Here is a 22047-nt window from a genome sequence, read left to right as displayed (position 1 = left end):
TTGGAGAGATGTAGAGAGGTGGAGAGGGAGAGGGTGATGGGAGAGTTGTAGAGAGGTTCAGAGGGAGAGGGTGATGAGAGAGATGAGAGAGGTACAGAGGGAGAGGGTGAAGGAGAGATGTAGAGAGGGATTGGAGAGATGTAGAGAGGTGGAGAGGGAGAGGGTGATGAGAGAGAGAGAGGTGGAGAGGAGAGGGTGATGGGAGAGATGTAGAGAGGTTCAGAGGGAGAGGGTGATGGGAGAGATGTAGAGAGGTACAGAGGGAGAGGGTGATGGGAGAGATGTAGAGAGGGTGAGAGAGGTAGAGAGGTGGAGAGGAGAGGGTGATGGGAGAGATGTAGAGAGGTACAGAGGGAGAGGGTGATGGGAGAGATGTATAGAGGGTGATTGGAGAGACAGAGGAGAGAGGGTGATGGGAGAGTTGTAGAGAGGTTCAGAGGGAGAGGGTGATGGATGTAGAGGTACAGAGAGAGGGTGGGAGAGAGGGAGAGGGTGATTGGAGAGATGTAGAGAGGTGGAGAGGGAGAGGGTGATGGGAGAGATGTAGAGAGGTGGAGAGGGAGGGTGATGGGAGAGGGTGATGGGAGAGATGGGAGAGATGTAGAGAGGTACAGAGGGAGAGAGGGTGATGGGAGAGATTGGAGAGATGTAGAGAGGTACAGAGGGAGAGGGTGATGGGAGAGATGTAGAGAGGGTGATTGGAGAGATGTAGAGAGGTGGGAGGGAGAGGGTGATGGGAGAGATGAGAGGTACAGAGGGAGAGGGTGATGGGAGAGATGTAGAGAGGTACAGAGGGAGAGGGTGATGGGAGAGATGTAGAGAGGTGGAGAGAGAGGGTGATGGGAGAGATGTAGAGAGGTACAGAGGAGAGGGTGATGGGAGAGATGTACAGAGGGAGAGGGTGATGGGAGAGATGTAGAGAGGTGGAGGGAGAGGGTGATGGGAGAGATGTAGAGAGGTACAGAGGGAGAGGGTGATGGGAGAGATGTAGAGAGGTACAGAGGGAGAGGGTGATGGGAGAGATGTAGAGAGGTACAGAGGGAGAGGGTGATGGGAGAGATGTAGAGAAGTGCAGAGGGTGATGGGAGAGATGTAGAGAGGGTGATGGGAGAGTTGTAGAGAGGTACAGAGGGAGAGGGTGATGGGAGAGTTGTAGAGAGGTACAGAGGGAGAGGGTGATGAGAGAGATGTAGAGAGGTGGAGAGGCTGATGGGAGAGTTGTAGAGAGGTACAGAGGGAGAGGGTGATGGGAGAGTTGTAGAGAGGTACAGAGGGAGAGGGTGATGGGAGAGATGTAGAGAGGTACAGAGGGAGAGGGTGATGAGAGAGATGTAGAGAGGTGGAGAGGGTGATGGGAGAGTTGTAGAGAGGTACAGAGGGAGAGGGTGATGGGAGAGATGTAGAGAGGGTGATTGGAGAGATGTAGAGAGGTGGAGAGGGAGAGGGTGATGGGAGAGATGTAGAGAGGGTGATGGGAGAGTTGTCGAGAGGTACAGAGGGAGAGGGTGATGGGAGAGATGTAGAGAGGTACAGAGGGAGAGGGTGATGGGAGAGATGTAGAGAGGGTGATTGGAGAGATGTAGAGAGGTGGAGAGGGAGAGGGTGATGGGAGAGATGTAGAGAGGTACAGAGGGAGAGGGTGATTGGAGAGATGTAGAGAGGTACAGAGGGAGAGGGTGATGGGAGAGATGTAGAGAGGGTGATTGGAGAGATGTAGAGAGGTGGAGAGGGAGAGGGTGATGGGAGAGATGTAGAGAGGCACAGAGGGAGAGGGTGATGGGAGAGTTGTAGAGAGGTACAGAGGGAGAGGGTGATGGGAGAGTTGTAGAGAGGTACAGAGGGAGAGGGTGATTGGAGAGATGTAAAGAGGTACAGAGGGAGAGGGTGATTGGTGAGATGTAGAGAGGTGGAGAGGGTGATGGGAGAGATGTAGAGAGGGTGATGGGAGAGATGTAGAGAGGGTGATGGGAGAGTTGTAGAGAGGTACAGAGGGAGAGGGTGATGGGAGAGATGTAGAGAGGTACAGAGGGAGAGGGTGATGGGAGAGATGTAGAGAGGTACAGAGGGAGAGGGTGATTGGAGAGATGTAGAGAGGTACAGAGGGAGAGGGTGATGGGAGAGATGTAGAGAGGGTGATTGGAGAGATGTAGAGAGGTGGAGAGGGAGAGGGTGATGGGAGAGTTGTCGAGAGGTACAGAGGGAGAGGGTGATGGGAGAGTTGTAGAGAGGTACAGAGGGAGAGGGTGATGGGAGAGATGTGGAGAGGGTGATTGGACAGATGTAGAGAGGTGGAGAGGGAGAGGGTGATGGGAGAGTTGTCGAGAGGTACAGAGGGAGAGGGTGATGGGAGAGATGTAGAGAGGGTGATTGGAGAGATGTAGAGAGGTGGAGAGGGAGAGGGTGATGAGAGAGATGTAGAGAGGTGGAGAGGGAGAGGGTGATGGGAGAGGGTGATGGGATAGTTGTAGAGAGGTACAGAGGGAGAGGGTGATGGGAGAGATGTAGAGAGGGTGATTGGAGAGATGTAGAGAGGTGGAGAGGGAGAGGGTGATGGGAGAGTTGTCGAGAGGTACAGAGGGAGAGGGTGATGGGAGAGATGTAGAGAGGTGGAGAGGCTGATGGGAGAGATGTAGAGAGGTACAGAGGGAGAGGGTGATGGGAGAGATGTAGAGAGGTACAGAGGGAGAGGGTGATGGGAGAGATGTAGAGAGGTGGAGAGGGTGATGGGAGAGATGTAGAGAGGTACAGAGGGATGGGAGGGTGATGGGAGAGAGATGTAGAGAGGTGGAGAGGGAGGGTGATGGGAGGGTGAGAGGTACAGGGAGAGGGTGATGGGAGAGATGTAGAGAGGTACAGAGGGAGAGGGTGATGGGAGAGATGTAGAGAGGGTGATGGGAGAGATGTAGAGAGGTACAGAGGGAGAGGGTGATGAGAGAGATGTAGAGAGGTACAGAGGGAGAGGGTGATATGTAGAGAGGTACAGAGGGAGAGGGTGATGGGTGAGATGTAGAGAGGTACAGAGAGAGGAAATAGATATATTGCATTACATTCTGTACTACAACAAACAAGCCTAATGCATTGTGTTACGTGGAGATTTACTTTTACTTTATGGACTACTTTGTAGGGGGGAGAAAAGGGGAGAGAAGTGGAGACGGACAGAGAGAGAGCGAGAGAGAGCCTGTGTGAAGAGATAGAAAGCAGGGAAGGAGGGATGATGGAGAGAGAGAGGCCATGGAGTGATGGAAACAAATTGAATGAGTTATTGCCGAGAACATGCTGAGTGATGGTATCAAAAGATTCTACAGCTGCACCATCGAGAGCCTCGTGACCGGTTGCATCACCGCCTAGTATGGAAACGTTCGGCTACAGAGGGTAGTGCGTACGACCCAGTACATCCCTGGGGCCAAGCTTCCTGCCATTCAGGACCTCTCTACTAGGTGGTGTCAGAGGAAGGCCCCCCCAAAAATTGTCAAAGACCCCAGCCACCTTAGTCATAATCTGCTCTCTCTGCTACCGCACGGCAAGCGGTACCGGAGCTTCAAGTCTAGGTCCAAAAGGCTCCTTAACAGCTTCTACTCCCCAGCTGTAAGACTGTTGAACAGCTAATCAGATTGGGAAAGGTTGGGAGATTAGAGCGGCAGTGTATCGTAGTGTAGGTGGTTGGATAAAATGCATTACGGTGAGAAGTGACCTCAACTGGCTAAGACCTGAATATTCACGTTAGCGCCCATAACTAATGCCTTTACAAGTATTGTCCTGGACACACGACAGATTGAGTTTCATATTGTTGTTTTGTATTTCCCAGGGCGAAGTTGGTTTACTTGGACCCAGAGGCATGGAGGGATACGCTGGGCCTGACGGTCCTCCAGGACTGGTTGGGTTACCAGGATTTCCAGGGAAGACTGGGCGACAGGTAGCTACACACTCATCAGGCACAATTATTCCCCGTGCCTGCAGACACTCACACACACACACACACACGCACGCACGCACGCACGCACGCACGCACGCACGCACGCACGCACGCACGCACACACACACACACACACACACACACACACAGACACACACACACACACACACACACACACACAGAATGGGGCCCTATAATCTGTCCATAAACAAACTCTTGCCCTGTCTGTGCTCTACAGTAGGTCACAGTAAGAGTCAGGGGATTATTACATTGTGTAAGCAAACTTTAAGAGAGCCATTCTCTCAGCATCGTTAAATGTCTGTGGCTGACAGTCTGACCCGCTCTCTGAATCAGAATCAAGTTTACGATCCAGTGACCCCTTTCTTATTTAGTTTTACCGCGTCTCCTCGTTCATAACCTCACTCATCTATTTCTCTTGCAACATTACACGCAATCACAACACTAGCTAGCATCACAGTACATCTCCAACAATGTCCAAACTGAAGAATGGGCTGAATGAAGTTATGAGATTATCCCATTATTAAAGGAAAAATACACTCAAAAACTATATTATGGTATTTTTTTCATTAGTCCATGTCAGCAATCAAGTTTTCAAGATATTGGATTTTCAAGAAGCAAAGTGTCACTTGCCACATCACATGATGCAAAACGAATACTTCTTGAAAATCCTAAATCTTGAAAATTTGACTGCTGACATCTTGGGAACTGTGGACTAATGAAGAAAAAAAGTCCTTTAAGTAGATTAAGTCAACAACACATTATTAAGGTGATTGTGGCTAGACTGCGACCAGGACGGAAAGACTCCTGTAATCCAGTAAATCAACATATCACAGGAGAAATGGAGCTTTAGAAGACTGAAATATGGCTGCCCCTCCTTTTCCCTTCTCCCTCTCCTTCTGGGCCCGTATTCTTATACTGATCTAGCATCAGGTCCACCCTGTACAGCAATTATAATCTAAAAGGAGAAACTGATCCTAGTTCAGCACTCCTGCACACTGGGAGGCTTACGGAATACGGATCCTGCTCCCACTAGCTGTGTTTAAAGTACTGAAGGATATTCATCAGGAAATGACTGGTCATTAAATGGCTTATTTGATTTGATTGGGTTTCTGTGGTCAGAGATCAATGGGATTCTTGATACTAAAGTCTGCAGCCCCGGCAGCCCTGAGTATGTGGGTATTTCATGCATGGATGACCTTTAGTCTTCCCCTGCTACCCAGGCAGCCAGACCGACAGTGGATGACCTTTAGTCTTCCCCTGCTACCCAGGCAGCCAGACCGACAGTGGATGACAGTACCCAGGCAGCCAGACCGACAGTGGATGACCTTTAGTCTTCCCCTGCTACCCAGGCAGCCAGACCGACAGTGGATGACCTTTAGTCTTCCCCTGCTACCCAGGCAGCCAGACCGACAGTGGATGTCCTTTAGTCTTCCCCTGCTACCCAGGAAGCCAGACCGACAGTGGATGACCTTTAGTCTTCCCCTGCTACCCAGGCAGCCAGACCGACAGTGGATGTCCTTTAGTCTTCCCCTGCTACCCAGGCAGCCAGACCGACAGTGGATGACCTTTAGTCTTCCCCTGCTACCCAGGCAGCCAGACCGACAGTGGATGACCTTTAGTCTTCCTCTGCTACCCAGGCAGCCAGACCGACAGTGGATGACCTTTAGTCTTCCCCTGCTACCCAGGCATCCAGACCGACAGTGGATGTCCTTTAGTCTTCCTCTGCTACCCAGGCAGCCAGACCGACAGTGGATGACCTTTAGTCTTCCTCTGCTACCCAGGCAGCCAGACCGACAGTGGATGACCTTTAGTCTTCCTCTGCTACCCAGGCAGCCAGACCGACAGTGGATGACCTTTAGGCTTCCCCTGCTACCCAGGCAGCCAGACCGACAGTGGATGACCTTTAGTCTTCCCCTGCTACCCAGGCAGCCAGACCGACAGTGGATGACCTTTAGTCTTCCCCTGCTACCCAGGCAGCCAGACCGACAGTGGATGTCCTTTAGTCTTCCCCTGCTACCCAGGCAGCCAGACCGACAGTGGATGTCCTTTAGTCTTCCCCTGCTACCCAGGCAGCCAGACCGACAGTGGATGACCTTTAGTCTTCCTCTGCTACCCAGGCAGCCAGACCGACAGTGGATGTCCTTTAGTCTTCCCCTGCTACCCAGGCAGCCAGACCGACAGTGGATGTCCTTTAGTCTTCCCCTGCTACCCAGGCAGCCAGACCGACAGTGGATGTCCTTTAGTCTTCCCCTGCTACCCAGGCAGCCAGACCGACAGTGGATGTCCTTTAGTCTTCCCCTGCTACCCAGGCAGCCAGACCGACAGTGGATGACCTTTAGTCTTCCCCTGCTACCCAGGCAGTCAGACCGACAGTGGATGACCTTTAGTCTTCCCCTGCTACCCAGGCAGCCAGACCGACAGTGGATGACCTTTAGTCTTCCTCTGCTACCCAGGCAGCCAGACCGACAGTGGATGACCTTTAGTCTTCCCCTGCTACCCAGGCAGCCAGACCGACAGTGGATGTCCTTTAGTCTTCCCCTGCTACCCAGGCAGCCAGACCGACAGTGGATGACCTTTAGTCTTCCTCTGCTACCCAGGCAGCCAGACCGACAGTGGATGACCTTTAGTCTTCCTCTGCTACCCATGCAGCCAGACCGACAGTGGATGACCTTTAGTCTTCCTCTGCTACCCAGGCAGCCAGACCGACAGTGGATGACCTTCAGTATTAGCCAGAGGCGGTTAGGGAGGGAGTTCTTTACGGTGAAAACACATAGACTCTCTCTAACACAGGGAGGGATATCCCAGCAGGAAACAACCAGGGTGATTTTACACACATACTGTAACTACATTACCTCCCAAGGGAAAACAATACAGTCAGAACTACTGCTTCAGCTACCCTAGAGGAGCCGACCTATCGGAATGTTTTACATTACACTCTGTCCTCCTCCTCTTCCTCCTCTTTCTCCTCCACTACTTGTTCAACTCTTCATCATTATCATCACCATTTTCTTCTTCATCCTCACCCTCTTCTGTCTTCCCTTTTCCTCCCATTTCTCTTCCTCTCCCTCCATGTCCCTTTTCTGAATTGGTTGAATGGCGTAACCACTGAATGGTACATGCCTGGCAGTAACTGTTTCTTTCTCTCTGTGGGTCTAACCTGTGTCAGACAGAGTCAGGGGAATGCTAGTCATTAGTGAAAATATGTAGGAGACAGAGGATCATAGACCAGCCTCTGTGTCCCCCTGATCTGACCACCAACCCCAAATCTAGTAGTATCTTACTGACCAAACAGTCTGACCACTAGCTGTCTATCACTCTGTCTCTCTCTATCTCCTTCTGTCTCTCCTCTCTGCCTCTGTCTCTCTCTATCTCCTTCTCTCTCTCCTCTCTGCCTCTGTCTCTCTCTATCTCCTTCTGTCTCTGCCTCTCTGTCTCCTTCTGTCTCTGCCTCTCTATCTCCTTCTGTCTCTGTCTCCTTCTGTCTCTGCCTCTGTCTCTCTCTATCTCCTTCTGTCTCTGCCTCTCTGTCTCTCTCTGTCTCCTTCTGTCTCTCCTCTCTGTCTCTGTCTCTCTCTATCTCCTTCTGTCTCTCCTCTCTGTCTCTATCTCTCTCTATCTCCTTCTGTCTCTCTCTCTCTATCTCCTTCTGTCTCTCTCTCTATCTCCTTCTGTCTTTCTCTATCTCCTTCTGTCTCTCACACTTCTCTGTCTCCTTCTGTCTCTGCCTCTGTCTCTCTCTGTCTCCTTCTGTCTCTGCCTCTCTGTCTCTCTCTGTCTCCTTCTGTCTCTCCTCTCTGCCTCTCTGTCCCTCTCTATCTCCTTCTGTTTCTCTCTCCCCTCTGCCTCTCTCTATCTTCTTCTGTCTCTCTCTGTCTCCTTCTGTCTCTCCCCTCTGCCTCTCTCTGTCTCCTTCTGTCTCTTCTCTCTGTCTCTCTCTGTCTCCTTCTGTCTCTTCTCTCTGTCTCTCTCTGTCTCCTTCTGTCTCTCCTCTCTTCCTCTTTCTCTCCTGGTCTCTCCCTAATTAATTCCACTGGGTGCAAGTAGTACACTAGATGCACTTTTGCCACTCAATCCTCTTAGCCAGAGTAGTAAAGCTAAAGGGGTTTATTTATTATATTTGGGTAGCCTTTTACACTCGTGCTTCTATACTGGTTGAAAATGGCAGTTTTGGGCACTAATAAGCGCATAAATTGAAACGTAATGACTGTACGGTAACATTATATACATGACGTCAGAGCCCTGGCTCTGCACTTCACGGCGCTGTATGGGTTTTAACTGATTGCCGTTCTGGTAATTGGGCAACTTTTGCAAATATTTTGTTGTCTGAGTGAGGGAAAAGCTGTAAATTAAGATGACTCAATGCATTTTGAAAGATGAGACATTGAGGATTGTAATAAATACCACTTTGATGTCATACAAGCAAACCAAAACATCTATACGGACCTAATGTGCACTTCACATTTCCAAATGATATACAGTGTCAATGTTTATGATCACTATATTTGATGTACAGTTACACGATGACATGGCGTTATACCCTGGGTTGTCCTGAACAATATGAGCCTATGTTTGTTTATTGTGAAGAAAGGTTGCTGCGGTACACACACCTGAATCCACTCACGATGACATGGCGTTATACCCTGGGTTGTCCTGGACAGTGTGAGCCTATGTTTGGTTATTGTGAAGAAAGGTTGCTGCGGTACACACACCTGAATCCACTCACGATGACATCGCGTTATACCCTGGGTTGTCCTGAACAGTGTGAGCCTATGTTTGTTTATTGTGAAGAAAGGTTGCTGCGGTAAACACACCTGAATCCACTCACGATGACATGGCGTTATACCCTGGGTTGTCCTGGACAGTGTGAGCCTATGTTTGTTTATTGTGAAGAAAGGTTGCTGCGGTAAACACACCTGAATCCACTCACGATGACATGGCGTTATACCCTGGGTTGTCCTGGACAGTGTGAGCCTATGTTTATTTATTGTGAAGAAAGGTTGCTGCGGTACACACACCTGAATCCACTCACGATGACATGGCGTTATACCCTGGGTTGTCCTGAACAGTGTGAGCCTATGTTTGTTTATTGTGAAGAAAGGTTGCTGCGGTACACACACCTGAATCCACTCACGATGACATGGCGTTATACCCTGGGTTGTCCTGAACAATATGAGCCTATGTTTGTTTATTGTGAAGAAAGGTTGCTGCGGTACACACACCTGAATCCACTCACGATGACATGGCGTTATACCCTGGGTTGTCCTGGACAGTGTGAGCCTATGTTTGTTAGTTGTGAAGAAAGGTTGCTGCGGTACACACACCTGAATCCACTCACGATGACATGGCGTTATACCCTGGGTTGTCCTGGACAATATGAGCCTATGTTTGTTTATTGTGAAGAAAGGTTGCTGCGGTAAACACACCTGAATCCACTCACGATGACATGGCGTTATACCCTGGGTTGTCCTGGACAGTGTGAGCCTATGTTTGTTTATTGTGAAGAAAGGTTGCTGCGGTAAACACACCTGAATCCACTCACGATGACATGGCGTTATACCCTGGGTTGTCCTGGACAGTGTGAGCCTATGTTTGTTTATTGTGAAGAAAGGTTGCTGCGGTACACACACCTGAATCCACTCACGATGACATGGCGTTATACCCTGGGTTGTCCTGGACAGTGTGAGCCTATGTTTGTTAGTTGTGAAGAAAGGTTGCTGCGGTACACACACCTGAATCCACTCACGATGACATGGCGTTATACCCTGGGTTGTCCTGGACAGTGTGAGCCTATGTTTGTTAGTTGTGAAGAAAGGTTGCTGCGGTACACACACCTGAATCCACTCACGATGACATGGCGTTATACCCTGGGTTGTCCTGGACAGTGTGAGCCTATGTTTGTTAGTTGTGAAGAAAGGTTGCTGCGGTACACACACCTGAATCCACTCACGATGACATGGCGTTATACCCTGGGTTGTCCTGGACAGTGTGAGCCTATGTTTGTTTATTGTGAAGAAAGGTTGCTGCGGTACACACACCTGAATCCACTCACGATGACATGGCGTTATACCCTGGGTTGTCCTGAACAATATGAGCCTATGTTTGTTTATTGTGAAGAAAGGTTGCTGCGGTACACACACCTGAATCCACTCACGATGACATCGCGTTATACCCTGGGTTGTCCTGAACAGTGTGAGCCTATGTTTGTTTATTGTGAAGAAAGGTTGCTGCGGTACACACACCTGAATCCACTCACGATGACATCGCGTTATACCCTGGGTTGTCCTGAACAGTGTGAGCCTATGTTTGTTAGTTGTGAAGAAAGGTTGCTGCGGTACACACACCTGAATCCACTCACGATGACATGGCGTTATACCCTGGGTTGTCCTGAACAATATGAGCCTATGTTTGTTTATTGTGAAGAAAGGTTGCTGCGGTAAACACACCTGAATCCACTCACGATGACATGGCGTTATACCCTGGGTTGTCCTGGACAGTGTGAGCCTATGTTTGTTTATTGTGAAGAAAGGTTGCTGCGGTAAACACACCTGAATCCACTCACGATGACATGGCGTTATACCCTGGGTTGTCCTGGACAGTGTGAGCCTATGTTTGTTAGTTGTGAAGAAAGGTTGCTGCGGTACACACACCTGAATCCACTCACGATGACATGGCGTTATACCCTGGGTTGTCCTGGACAGTGTGAGCCTATGTTTGTTAGTTGTGAAGAAAGGTTGCTGCGGTACACACACCTGAATCCACTCACGATGACATGGCGTTATACCCTGGGTTGTCCTGAACAATATGAGCCTATGTTTGTTTATTGTGAAGAAAGGTTGCTGCGGTACACACACCTGAATCCACTCACGATGACATGGCGTTATACCCTGGGTTGTCCTGGACAGTGTGAGCCTATGTTTGTTAGTTGTGAAGAATGGTTGCTGCGGTACACACACCTGAATCCACTCACGATGACATGGCGTTATACCCTGGGTTGTCCTGGACAGTGTGAGCCTATGTTTGTTTATTGTGAAGAAAGGTTGCTGCGGTACACACACCTGAATCCACTCACGATGACATGGCGTTATACCCTGGGTTGTCCTGGACAGTGTGAGCCTATGTTTGTTTATTGTGAAGAAAGGTTGCTGCGGTACACACACCTGAATCCACTCATGACTCCTTTCTAATGCGCTCCAGAAATAACATGTTTGTCTAAAATGCCTCGTGAAAGCCTAACACTGTAAGATCCTATTTTAGAACTTAGCTAGTCATGTTGGCAATAGAACAAGCTTTCAAATGATGCCCACCTTACTCAGATTGAGATTTATAATGGACCATTTTTGGATTGCATAAACAAACAGTAATTGTGTGATGGCAGGGATTCAGAGTTGTGTTCCAAATGAAACAATTACAAGTGTACTCTAGTTCCTCAACAGCACAGCTAGGAGAGCTCAAAAAGCACCTTATAGTTGAACACTCTTCTTTGAGTCATAAAAGTGCATTTAAATTGCTTAGGAACTGTGCACATTCTGGAGAGTAGTGTGAACACTTGGAGACTCCAGTTAGTCCTCTCACTCAATTCCTTGCTATTTCTTTGTCTTATTTTACACCTACGCCACATTTTCCAGTAATAGTTTTATCATGTTACTGAATGTATCCAGAGTATTTTCACATTTCGCTATCAACAAATGCTGCAAGAAGTACATTGAAAATGCACATAAAATCAACAGTGTAATGTTTAGATGTTTGGATATTCAGTCTTGTTTCATGTGAACTGTTGTGTCCTCACCTTTGGTCTAATCATTTTCCCTTTATCTCCAAACTGTTCCCTTTCAATTGCTACCATGGTTATGCATATGCTTTTCATATTTCTTCTGTAAGAAATGTAAATGTCATTGGACACTGTGCTATCTAACCTCCAAACGAGCTTCAATGCCATACAGCACTCCTTCCGTGGCCTCCAACTGCTCTTAAACGCGAGTAAAACCAAATGCATGCTTTTCAACCGATCGCTGCCTGCACCCGCATGCCCGACTAGCATCACCACCCTGGATGGTTCCGACCTTGAATATGTGGACATCTATAAGTACCTAGGTGTCTGGCTAGACTGCAAACTCTCCTTCCAGACTCACATCAAACATCTCCAATCGAAAATCAAATCAAGAGTCGGCTTTCTATTCCGCAACAAAGCCTCCTTCACTCACGCCGCCAAGCTTACCCTAGTAAAACTGACTATCCTACCGATCCTCGATTTCGGCGATGTCATCTACAAAATGGCTTCCAACACTCTACTCAGCAAACTGGATGCAGTCTATCATAGTGCCATCCGTTTTGTCACCAAAGCACCTTATACCACCCACCACTGCGACTTGTATGCTCTAGTCGGCTGGCCCTCACTACATATTCGTCGCCAGACCCACTGGCTCCAGGTCATCTACAAGTCCATGCTAGGTAAAGCTCCGCCTTATCTCAGTTCACTGGTCACGATGGCAACACCCATCCGTAGCACACGCTCCAGCAGGTGTATCTCACTGATCATCCCTAAAGCCAACACCTCATTTGGCCGCCTCTCGTTCCAGTACTCTGCTGCCTGTGACTGGAATGAACTGCAAAAATCGCTGAAGTTGGAGACTTTTATCTCCCTCACCAACTTCAAACATCAGCTATCCGAGCAGCTAACCGATCGCTGCAGCTGTACATAGTCTATTGATAAATAGCCCACCCATTTTCACCTACCTCATCCCCATACTGTTTTTATACTGTTTTTTATTTTATTTATTTATTTACCTTTCTGCTCTTTTGCACACCAATATCTCTACCTGTACATGACCATCTGATCATTTATCACCCCAGTGTTAATCTGCAAAATTGTATTATTCGCCTACCTCATGCCTTTTGCACACATTGTATATAGACTGCCCATTTTTTTTTCTACTGTGTTATTGACTTGTTAATTGCTTACTCCATGTGTAACTCTGTGTTGTCTGTTCACACTGCTATGCTTTATCTTGGCCAGGTCGCAGTTGCAAATGAGAACTTGTTCTCAACTAGCCTACCTGGTTAAATAAAGGTGAAAAAAAAAATAAAAAAAAAAAAAAAAAAAAATGTAGCCCCATCCATATAGGCCAATTCCCTTCGATGTAAAGGGTTAACATGTCTGTCAAAAAGACGTGTTAAGGTTGAGAAAGAACAGAGTTGTTCTCAGAACCGAGACCTTACTGTGATCAGGTTGATGGGACATTATTGCCCATGTGTCTCACTTGAGTGGGTCGTGTGTGAATGAGTGCAGATGGGCGTGTGTGTCATGTATTTCCAGGCCAGAATTAAATCTCCCACTGATTTAATGACTGAGACCACTACAGTACCTCTCCTTATGCAAGACCTCTCTCCAGCCCCGGGCATTGAGGTTCTACCAACAAACCTAGAGCTCTGTAATTCCAAACCACTTGCTGATTATTTTTTGTCCCGGCGGTGACATGAGTTATCCTTGCGCCTCACGGCCGGCGAGGCGGGACAGTGACAGACGCTGCTGTACTTACGGCCAGCGGGCCGGCGACGGCTACTTCCATCTGTTATTTTAATATGACTGACTCCCCTCTCCTCCACCTGGGCTGCCGCTGGCCCACTGATGGAACAGGAAATTATTGTGATCGCCGGCGGCTCTGCGCACTGTAACAGTTCAACAACAGTCAGTCATTTGTATTGACGTTTTATAAGCAAATGTCTGACTGTTAAGTATTTGACTTTTCAAAGGCCTAGGCCATGAATCAGTGCTGATTGAATGTCACTGTCACTTGACAACATACCATTTGATTAGCAGTGTTTTTCATGCTTACCAACAATGATTTAGTGTGCCCATGTTGACTGTCTGTGCTATCTTTTGTCAGGGCCAGCGTGGCACCGTGGGGCAGGAGGGGTCGGCAGGACTACCTGGTCCCAGAGGGGAACTTGGTCTGCCTGGGTTGGTCGGAGAGAGGGGGCCTGCTGGAGAGAAGGTAATCTACTTAGCCTACACCCAGTACCTTCTTCACCCCACACCCTATGACCCACAGGTTATTCACAGCATCATATATTCACCATTAACTTTACAGTACCACCCTAGCCTGGTCCCAGATCTGTACTATATAGCCAACTACTATAGTGTTGAGCATGACAATGACCAGTGGAGTTGGCAGGACACCACAAACAGATCTGGGACCAGACCAGTCCCACCTTCTACCCTGTGACCTATGACCCCTATGTATTGTTTCCAGGGGGAGTCTGGCTTGGCAGGAGAAAGGGGGACCCCAGGAATCAAAGGCATGGAGGGCTCATCCGGAGACCAAGGCAGGATAGGAGACCCAGGACTCAAAGGACAACCAGTGAGTGTCCAGCGTCCATCTAGCCATTGTAGAATATCACCAATGCTCCGCTAACTGGTCACAGATTATTCACAGCATCATATATTTGCCATAAACAGCTCAGAAAAGGTTTAAGCAAAACCATAAAAAAATGAATATTTAGATCAACCAAAAAAAACGTTTTTCTCAATTAAAAAAGAAAATGACATTTATTGAAAGCAAATATATGATTCAATGCCACCTTTAATATTTCTTATATATTATATTTGACTTCAAATTATATTTCAATTTGCTACCTATTTCTTTCAATACTCAAACTACTTTCCCCCTTTGGCTGAACCTTAACAACACTGTCATCTCAGATTTTCTAAATATGCTTTTGAACCATAGCTAAAACAAGCATTTGTGTAAGAGTATTGATAGCTAGCATAGCATTAAGCCTAGCATTCAGCATGCAACATTTTCACAAAAACAAGAAAAGCATTCAAATAAAATCATTTACCTTTGAAGAACTTCAGATGTTTCAATGAGGAGACTCTCAGTTAGATAGCAAATGTTCAGTTTTTCCAAAAAGATTATTTGTGTTGACAAATCGCTCCGTTTTGTTCATCACGTTTGGGTAAGAAAAAACTAATCGACAGAAACATGGCAAACGTTGTTTAGAATCAATCCTCAAGGTGTTTTTCACATATCTATCGATGATAAATCATTCGTGGCAGTTGACTTTCTCCTCTGAAGAAAATGGAACGCGCATGGAGCTGGAGATTACGCAATAATTTTGACGGAGGACACCGGGCGGACACCTGGTAAATGTAGTCTCTTATGGTCAATCTTCCAATGATATGCCTACAAATACGTCACAATGCTGCAGACACCTTGGGGAAACGACAGAAAGTGCAGGCTCATTCCTGGCGCATTCACAGCCATATAAGGAGACATTGGAACACAGGGCATTCAAAATCTGGACCATTTCCTGTATGAAATTTCATCTTGGTTTCGCCTGTAGCATTAGTTCTGGGGCACTCACAGATAATATCTTTGCAGTTTTGGAAATGTCAGAGTTTTTTCTTTCCAAAGTTGTCAATTACATGCATAGTCGAGCATCTTTTCGTGACAAAATATCTTGTTTAAAACGGGAACGTTTTTTATCCCAAAATTAAAAGAGCGCCCCCTATCTCGAAGAAGTTAAATAACAAATACAAAGTAATATTTCATGTAAATACAGCCCATTTTTTCATCTTGTCCCAAGTTTACTTTTGACTTTGGAATTACCTATTGAAATTGATTCAATTGGGTTACAAGCAATTGAACTAATTCCCTAGAAATTAAACAAGTTTGTTCAGTAACTTTAAATAATGTTTTCAAATGTATTCTTTACAGAAGACCTTCACATTTAGTAACCACAATATCATAACCAAGCAATGGCTACCTTAACACATAAAGCTGTTTAATATAACATGCAGTTGTGCAAGTATCATTACAGATGCTGGCCGTGTACTAGTTTAAAATTGGATTACAAGTACAATAGGCCACAATAACTGTAATGACATTCACTCTCACGGGTGGCCAAAAAGAACACAGTGAAAGTCACGCCCCCAATTAGCCACACCTCCAAATATTCTGATAGGCTGCCACAGCTACATTGCTCCCACCGCTATGTGCACGAGGTGTTGAAAGCAATTTAGAAACTTTCATTCAATTCAAGAAATCACATTGATCTGATGAATTTGTGATTATCTGTGCAAACACAGGCCGTCTTCTGCCACTGCTGAGGACAGATAGATAGACAGGCAGGCAGGCAGGCAGACAGACAGACAGACATGGGACAGGGAGTGGGGAGGTGCTCAGACAGTGCTACTGTCTCCAGACTGACCGATAAGGGACCCACCATTCTTATGTCCTAGTTTCGGTGTCTGCGGGTTCCTTGGAGTTAGACAAGATAATGGATGAGAGGGCAACCAGAGAGCAAACCAGAGACCAAACCCCTGTCTGGAATACATAACAAGGAGGGAGAATATGGAACAGAAACTAGGTTAAATAGTTTCATAACATAGCCTACTAACTTCACACTCTTTCTTTTGGAGGCAACAACCACAAATCAGAGCGATTTGTGGTTAAGTTATTGTCTTGTGGTTGAGTTGTGTCATAGTGTCTTATTGTCTTGTGGTTGAGTTGTGTCATAGTGTCTTATTGTCTTGTGGTTGAGTTGTGTCATCGTGTCTTATTGTCTTGTGGTTGAGTTGTGTCATAGTGTCTTATTGTCTTGTGATTGAGTTGTGTCAGAGTGTCTTATTGTCTTGTGATTGAGTTGTAGCAGAGTGTCTTATTGTCTTGTGGTTGAGTTGTGTCAGAGTGTCTTATTGTCTTGTGATTGAGTTGTGTAATTATGTCTTGTGATTGAGTTGTATCAGAGTGTCTTATTGTCTTGTGATTGAGTTGTATCAGAGTGTCATTTTGTCCTGTGATTGAGTTGTATCAGAGTGTCATTTTGTCTTGTGATTGAGTTGTATCGGAGTGTCATTTTATCTTGTGATTGAGTTGTATCGGAGTGTCATTTTGTCTTGTGATTGAGTTGTATCGGAGTGTCATTTTATCTTGTGATTGAGTTGTATCGGAGTGTCATTTTGTCTTGTGATTGAGTTGTATCGGAGTGTTATTTTGTCTTGTGATTGAGTTGTATCGGAGTGTCATTTTGTCTTGTGATTGAGTTGTATCGGAGTGTCATTTTGTCTTGTGATTGAGTTGTATCGGAGTGCCATTTTATCTTGTGATTGAGTTGTGGGTTTCATTTGTGTTCCAGTTGTACCAGAGTGTGTTTGTTTCTCTGGCCTACAGGGGGAGCCGGGAGACCTGGGGATGATTGGCTTCTCTGGTTTTCCAGGACCTAAGGTGAGTCAGAGGCTCTGAGAGATCACCACAGACATTCACCATCCTTGTCTGCCCTCGATGAGCTATTCAGCCCTATATATTAAGCTCCCGAGTGGCACAGCAGTCTAAGTCACTGCATTTCAGTGAAAGAGGTGTCACTACAGTCTCTGGTTCAAATCCAGGCTGTATCACATCTGGCTGTGATTGGGAGTCCTAAGCGTGGTGCACAATTGGCTGGTGTAGGCTCATTGTTATTAAGAATTTGTTCTTACTGACTTGCATAGTTAAATAATAATACCCCTACGCCCACCACTGACACGTGTTCTTATAGACATGATCAATTAGCAGTGATCAATCAAATGACTGTTCTGTGTTTTTCAAAGGGACCAAATGGGGATTGGGGTTTCAAAGGCATACCTGGTCCTAAAGGTCCTGTTGGCATTCTGGTAAGTACAGAATCAGCACTTACTGTTAAGATGCTGCCGAAGAGGATGGCTGACGTTTTACATGTTCCTAACCAATTGTGCTAATTTGTTCGTTTTTTTGCATTGTTTGTAACATATATTTGTACTTATTTTGTACATAATGTTGCTGCTTCCGTATCTTATGACTGAAAATAACAGCGATTACTCACCACGAACTGGAAGATACTTTTTCCTTTAAGGAGTCCAACGAGAAGGATATACTGCTCTCCCGGGAACAGGCCCAGATCCCCGTCATTTGGATGAAGAAAAGACAGAGGAAAAGAGGACACAGATAGGGCTGCCTTCTGAGAATCCGTAGGCGAGCGAGTAAACTCCCCCTGCCTTCCGTTCTACTTGCTAACATGCAATCATTGGAAAATAAAATTGATCATTTGATTATGATTATCCTACCAACGGTACATTAAGAACGGTACATTAAGAACATAATATCTTGTGTTTCACCGAGTCGTGGCTGAACGTCGACACAGATAATATAGAGCTGGCAGGATTTTCCATGCACCGGCAGAACAGAGACGCTACGTCTGGTAAGACGAGTGGTGGGAGTGCGTGTCTTTTTGTCGAAAACAGCTGGTGCGCGATGTCTATTATTAAAGAAGTCTCAAGGTATTGCTCGCCTGAGGTAGAGTACGTTATGATACGCTGTAGACCACACTATCTACCAAGAGAGTTCTCATCTATATTATTCGTAGTCGTCTATTTACCACCACAGACTGATGCTGGCACTAAGACCGCTCTCAAACAACTCTATAAGGCCATAAGCAAACAAGAAAATGCTCATCCAGAAGTGGTGGTTCTAGTGGCTGGGGACTTTAATGCAGGTAAACTTAAATCAGTTTTACCACATTTGACCAGCATGTCACATGTGCAACCAGAGGGAGAAAAAAAACTCTCGACCTCCTTTACTCCACATACATATGCATACAAGCTCTCCCCTGCCCTACATTTGGCAAATCTGACCATAATTCTATCTTCCTGATATCTGCTTACAAGCAAAAACTAAAGCAGGAAGTGCCAGTGACTCGCTCAATACGGAAGTGGTCAGATGACACGGATGCTACTCTACAGTAGAGGGTCCCCCTCTCTCCTGCCAAGCCAGACTCCCCCTGGAAACAATACATAGGGGTCAGAGGTCACAGGGTAGAAGGTGGGACTGGCCTGGTCCCAGATCTGTTTGTGGTGTCCTGCCAACTCCACTGGTCATTGTCATTGCTAGCACAGACTGGAATATGTTCCGGGATTCATCCAATGGCATTGAGGAGTATATTACCTCAGTCATCAGCTTCATCAATAAGTACATCAACGACGTCGTCCCCACAGTGACTATACGTACATATCCCAATCAGAAGCCATGGATTACAGGCAACATCCGCATCAAGCTAAAGGCTAGAGCTGCCGCTTTCAAGGAGCGACAATAGTCGCTACTGTAACCAACAGTGTGTGTGGTTACAGTAGGCTAACATATGTCAATGGCTTTAAAAACAGCAGTAACATCAGGCAGGATTTAGGCTACCAACTGCCTAGCCAGTTGTAGCTCAATCTTGGGTGCAATGATCACGTTCCCGCACTGACTGACTGTGTGGAGGCTCATTGATTTAATGTTACGTTAGCCAACATGCAAACACTGGCAAAGTTATGAATGATATAGCTGTCGGCTATATTAGCCACCACTTACCGTTCTTTGTGCAGCTTCAAATGTCGAACAAAGCTCCGTCTCTCATTTTCTATGTTTGGGCTTGGGGAGAGCATTAAGTCAGTTCGAGTCAAAAGGCTCAAGTTCAAGTTAAGTCACGAGTCATTGGTGTTAAAGTCAAAGTCGAGTTGCAAGTCCTCATATTTGTGACTCGAGTCTACACCTCTGCAAATTACCCGAACTAACCTTTACCGCCGCAAACTGGTACCGGTACCCCCTGTATATAGCCTCATTATTGTTATGTTATTGTGTTACTTTTTATATATATATTTTTTAAACTTTAGTTATTTGGTAAATATTAACTCTTCTTGAACTGCACTGAACTGCACTGTTGGTTAGGGGCTTGTAAGTAAGCATTTCACGGTAAGGTCTACACTGTTGGTTAAGGGCTTGTAGTAAGTAAGCATTTCACGGTAAGGTCTACACTGTTGGTTAAGGGCTTGTAAGTAAGCATTTCACGGTAAGGTCTACACTGTTGGTTAAGGGCTTGTAAGTAAGCATTTCACGGTAAGGTCTACACTGTTGGTTAAGGGCTTGTAAGTAAGCATTTCACAGTAAGGTCTACACTGTTGGTTAAGGGCTTGTAAGTAAGCATTTCATGGTAAGGTCTACACTGTTGGTTAAGGGCTTGTAAGTAAGCATTTCACGGTAAGGTCTACACTGTTGGTTAAGGGCTTGTAAGTAAGCATTTCATGGTAAGGTCTACACTGTTGGTTAAGGGATTGTAAGTAAGCATTTCATGGTAAGGTCTACACTGTTGGTTAAGGGCTTGTAAGTAAGCATTTCACGGTAAGGTCTACACTGTTGGTTAAGGGATTGTAAGTAAACATTTCATGGTAAGGTCTACACTGTTGGTTAAGGGCTTGTAAGTAAGCATTTCACGGTAAGGTCTACACTGTTGGTTAAGGGCTTGTAAGTAAGCATTTCACGGTAAGGTCTACACTGTTGGTTAAGGGCTTGTAAGTAAGCATTTCATGGTAAGGTCTACACTGTTGGTTAAGGGCTTGTATTGTAAGTAAGCATTTCATGGTAAGGTCTACACTGTTGGTTAAGGGCTTGTAAGTAAGCATTTCATGGTAAGGTTGTATTCTGCGCATGTGACAAGTAAAGTTTGATTTGATTTGTTGCAATAAATTATGTATAAAATTGTGTGTGCTGATCTCTCCTCTATCTGTCTGTTTCAGGGTTTCAGTGGACCTGTTGGACCAGAAGGGATGATCGGCCCAATGGGGAAACCTGTAGGTTCAGTGTGTGTGTGAGCACATGTCCGTGTGTGCTTGTGCTTGTCTACAAGTATCTGCCAATTTTACTCTATATATACACACACAGAGAGAGAGAGACAGACACACACACACAGAGAGAGAGAGAGAGAGAGAGAGAGAGAGAGAGAGAGAGAGAGAGAGAGAGAGAGAGAGAGAGAGAGAGACTAGTGTTTCCATAACGGTCATCCACTGAATTGATAAGCCCCTCTGTTGTCAAAGTCAGACATTTTCTAGACTAGAGAGAGAGAGTGTGTATTCATGACTCCTCAGGCATAAACCATAAATCAATAAATCAATCAAGTTCAAGCCTCAAGTGGTACTTTCCATCATTGTAATTCTCTTGGGAGATAGTTTGGAATAGAGATCTGTCCAGTCTAGTCACACTTTGCTACAGTACCTGGTGTGTCACTAGTATGTTGTGCTTATATGAAGGGCTTTATACTGTAGGAATAACAGAGTTAGAAGAACCAACCACTCATGGATGGAACTGGACAAATTGTCCCAAAACAGCGGAAAACATGTATGGATGACCTATGCTGCTCATGTCCAGTGTACTGTTCAACACCTGCATGGAATGGAGGGATACCCAGAATAATTGGGGTACAGTGTATTTTAAAAGTCTTATTTTCTCCTCCACAGGGGCCGAAGGGTCCAAGGGGAAGCAATGGGGAAATGGTGAGATCTGAATCCAATACTTGAATTCTGAATACATTCTGTAGAGTTATATAATCCATTGGAGAGAAAGCAGTCTATGCTACACTCGGTAGGCGTTGGAAAACCACAAGGTTATGTGTGAAGTACAGCGTTGGTGTTTAATCTATAAACTATGATTGACACACTGGATGACACGTGGCCTGGTTTGGTTTGAACTGTAGCTATGGGCAGTGTTTCCTGAGGTAATAACCATGCTACCTGTGTAGACTCGTGGTGAAAGTAGCTGTTGCAGGGGGATTTCCAGTACACTGTGGGCTGTGCATGGAGCCTTACTGCCACAGTGTACAGGAAATGCCTTGTCATAATGTTAGTGCTGTGATCCTCTGTGGGGATTAATGGGTCATGGCTAGAAGGGATCCAGCTTTTGCATTTTAGCTAACCCTAACCCTTTTCCTAACCTTAACCTAATTGTCCTAACCTGCTACTTTAATTCTCCTAACCTGCTACGTTAATTCTCCTAATTTGACAAAAGCTGGGACCCTTCTAGCCATGACCGGGTTAATGTACAGTATACTGTTCCCTATCACTCTGCCGTGTAAACTGTTTTAAGATGCTCACAGCTCACGCTCTGCCATGTAAACTGTTTTAAGATTCTCACAGCTCACGCTCTGCCATTTAAACTGTTTTAAGATTCTCACAGCTCACGCTCTGCCGTGTAAACTGTTTTAAGATTCTCACAGCTCACGCTCTGCCATTTAAACTGTTTTAAGATTCTCACAGCTCACGCTCTGCCGTGTAAACTGTTTTAAGATTCTCA

The 22047-nt window shown here is 46.1% G+C and overlaps 1 protein-coding gene across 1 annotated transcript in view; it reads left to right on the top strand.

Annotated features, from left to right (window-relative positions):
* The window catches only part of LOC115108771 (collagen alpha-1(XXIV) chain), a 296583-nt gene that overhangs the window by 248722 nt on the left and 25814 nt on the right, over positions 1-22047 (top strand). Inside the window, exons 47-53 of the mRNA XM_065009201.1 lie at positions 3806-3913; positions 13819-13926; positions 14185-14292; positions 17107-17160; positions 17523-17585; positions 20499-20552; positions 21216-21251. Coding sequence (XP_064865273.1) covers positions 3806-3913; positions 13819-13926; positions 14185-14292; positions 17107-17160; positions 17523-17585; positions 20499-20552; positions 21216-21251 — 531 coding nt within the window. The remainder of the gene's footprint in view (positions 1-3805; positions 3914-13818; positions 13927-14184; positions 14293-17106; positions 17161-17522; positions 17586-20498; positions 20553-21215; positions 21252-22047) is intronic.

The sequence above is a fragment of the Oncorhynchus nerka genome, linkage group LG24, assembly GCF_034236695.1.
Source record: "Oncorhynchus nerka isolate Pitt River linkage group LG24, Oner_Uvic_2.0, whole genome shotgun sequence".
Taxonomy (NCBI): Eukaryota; Metazoa; Chordata; class Actinopteri; order Salmoniformes; family Salmonidae; genus Oncorhynchus; species Oncorhynchus nerka.
This window is presented reverse-complemented; position numbering and strand designations above follow the sequence as displayed.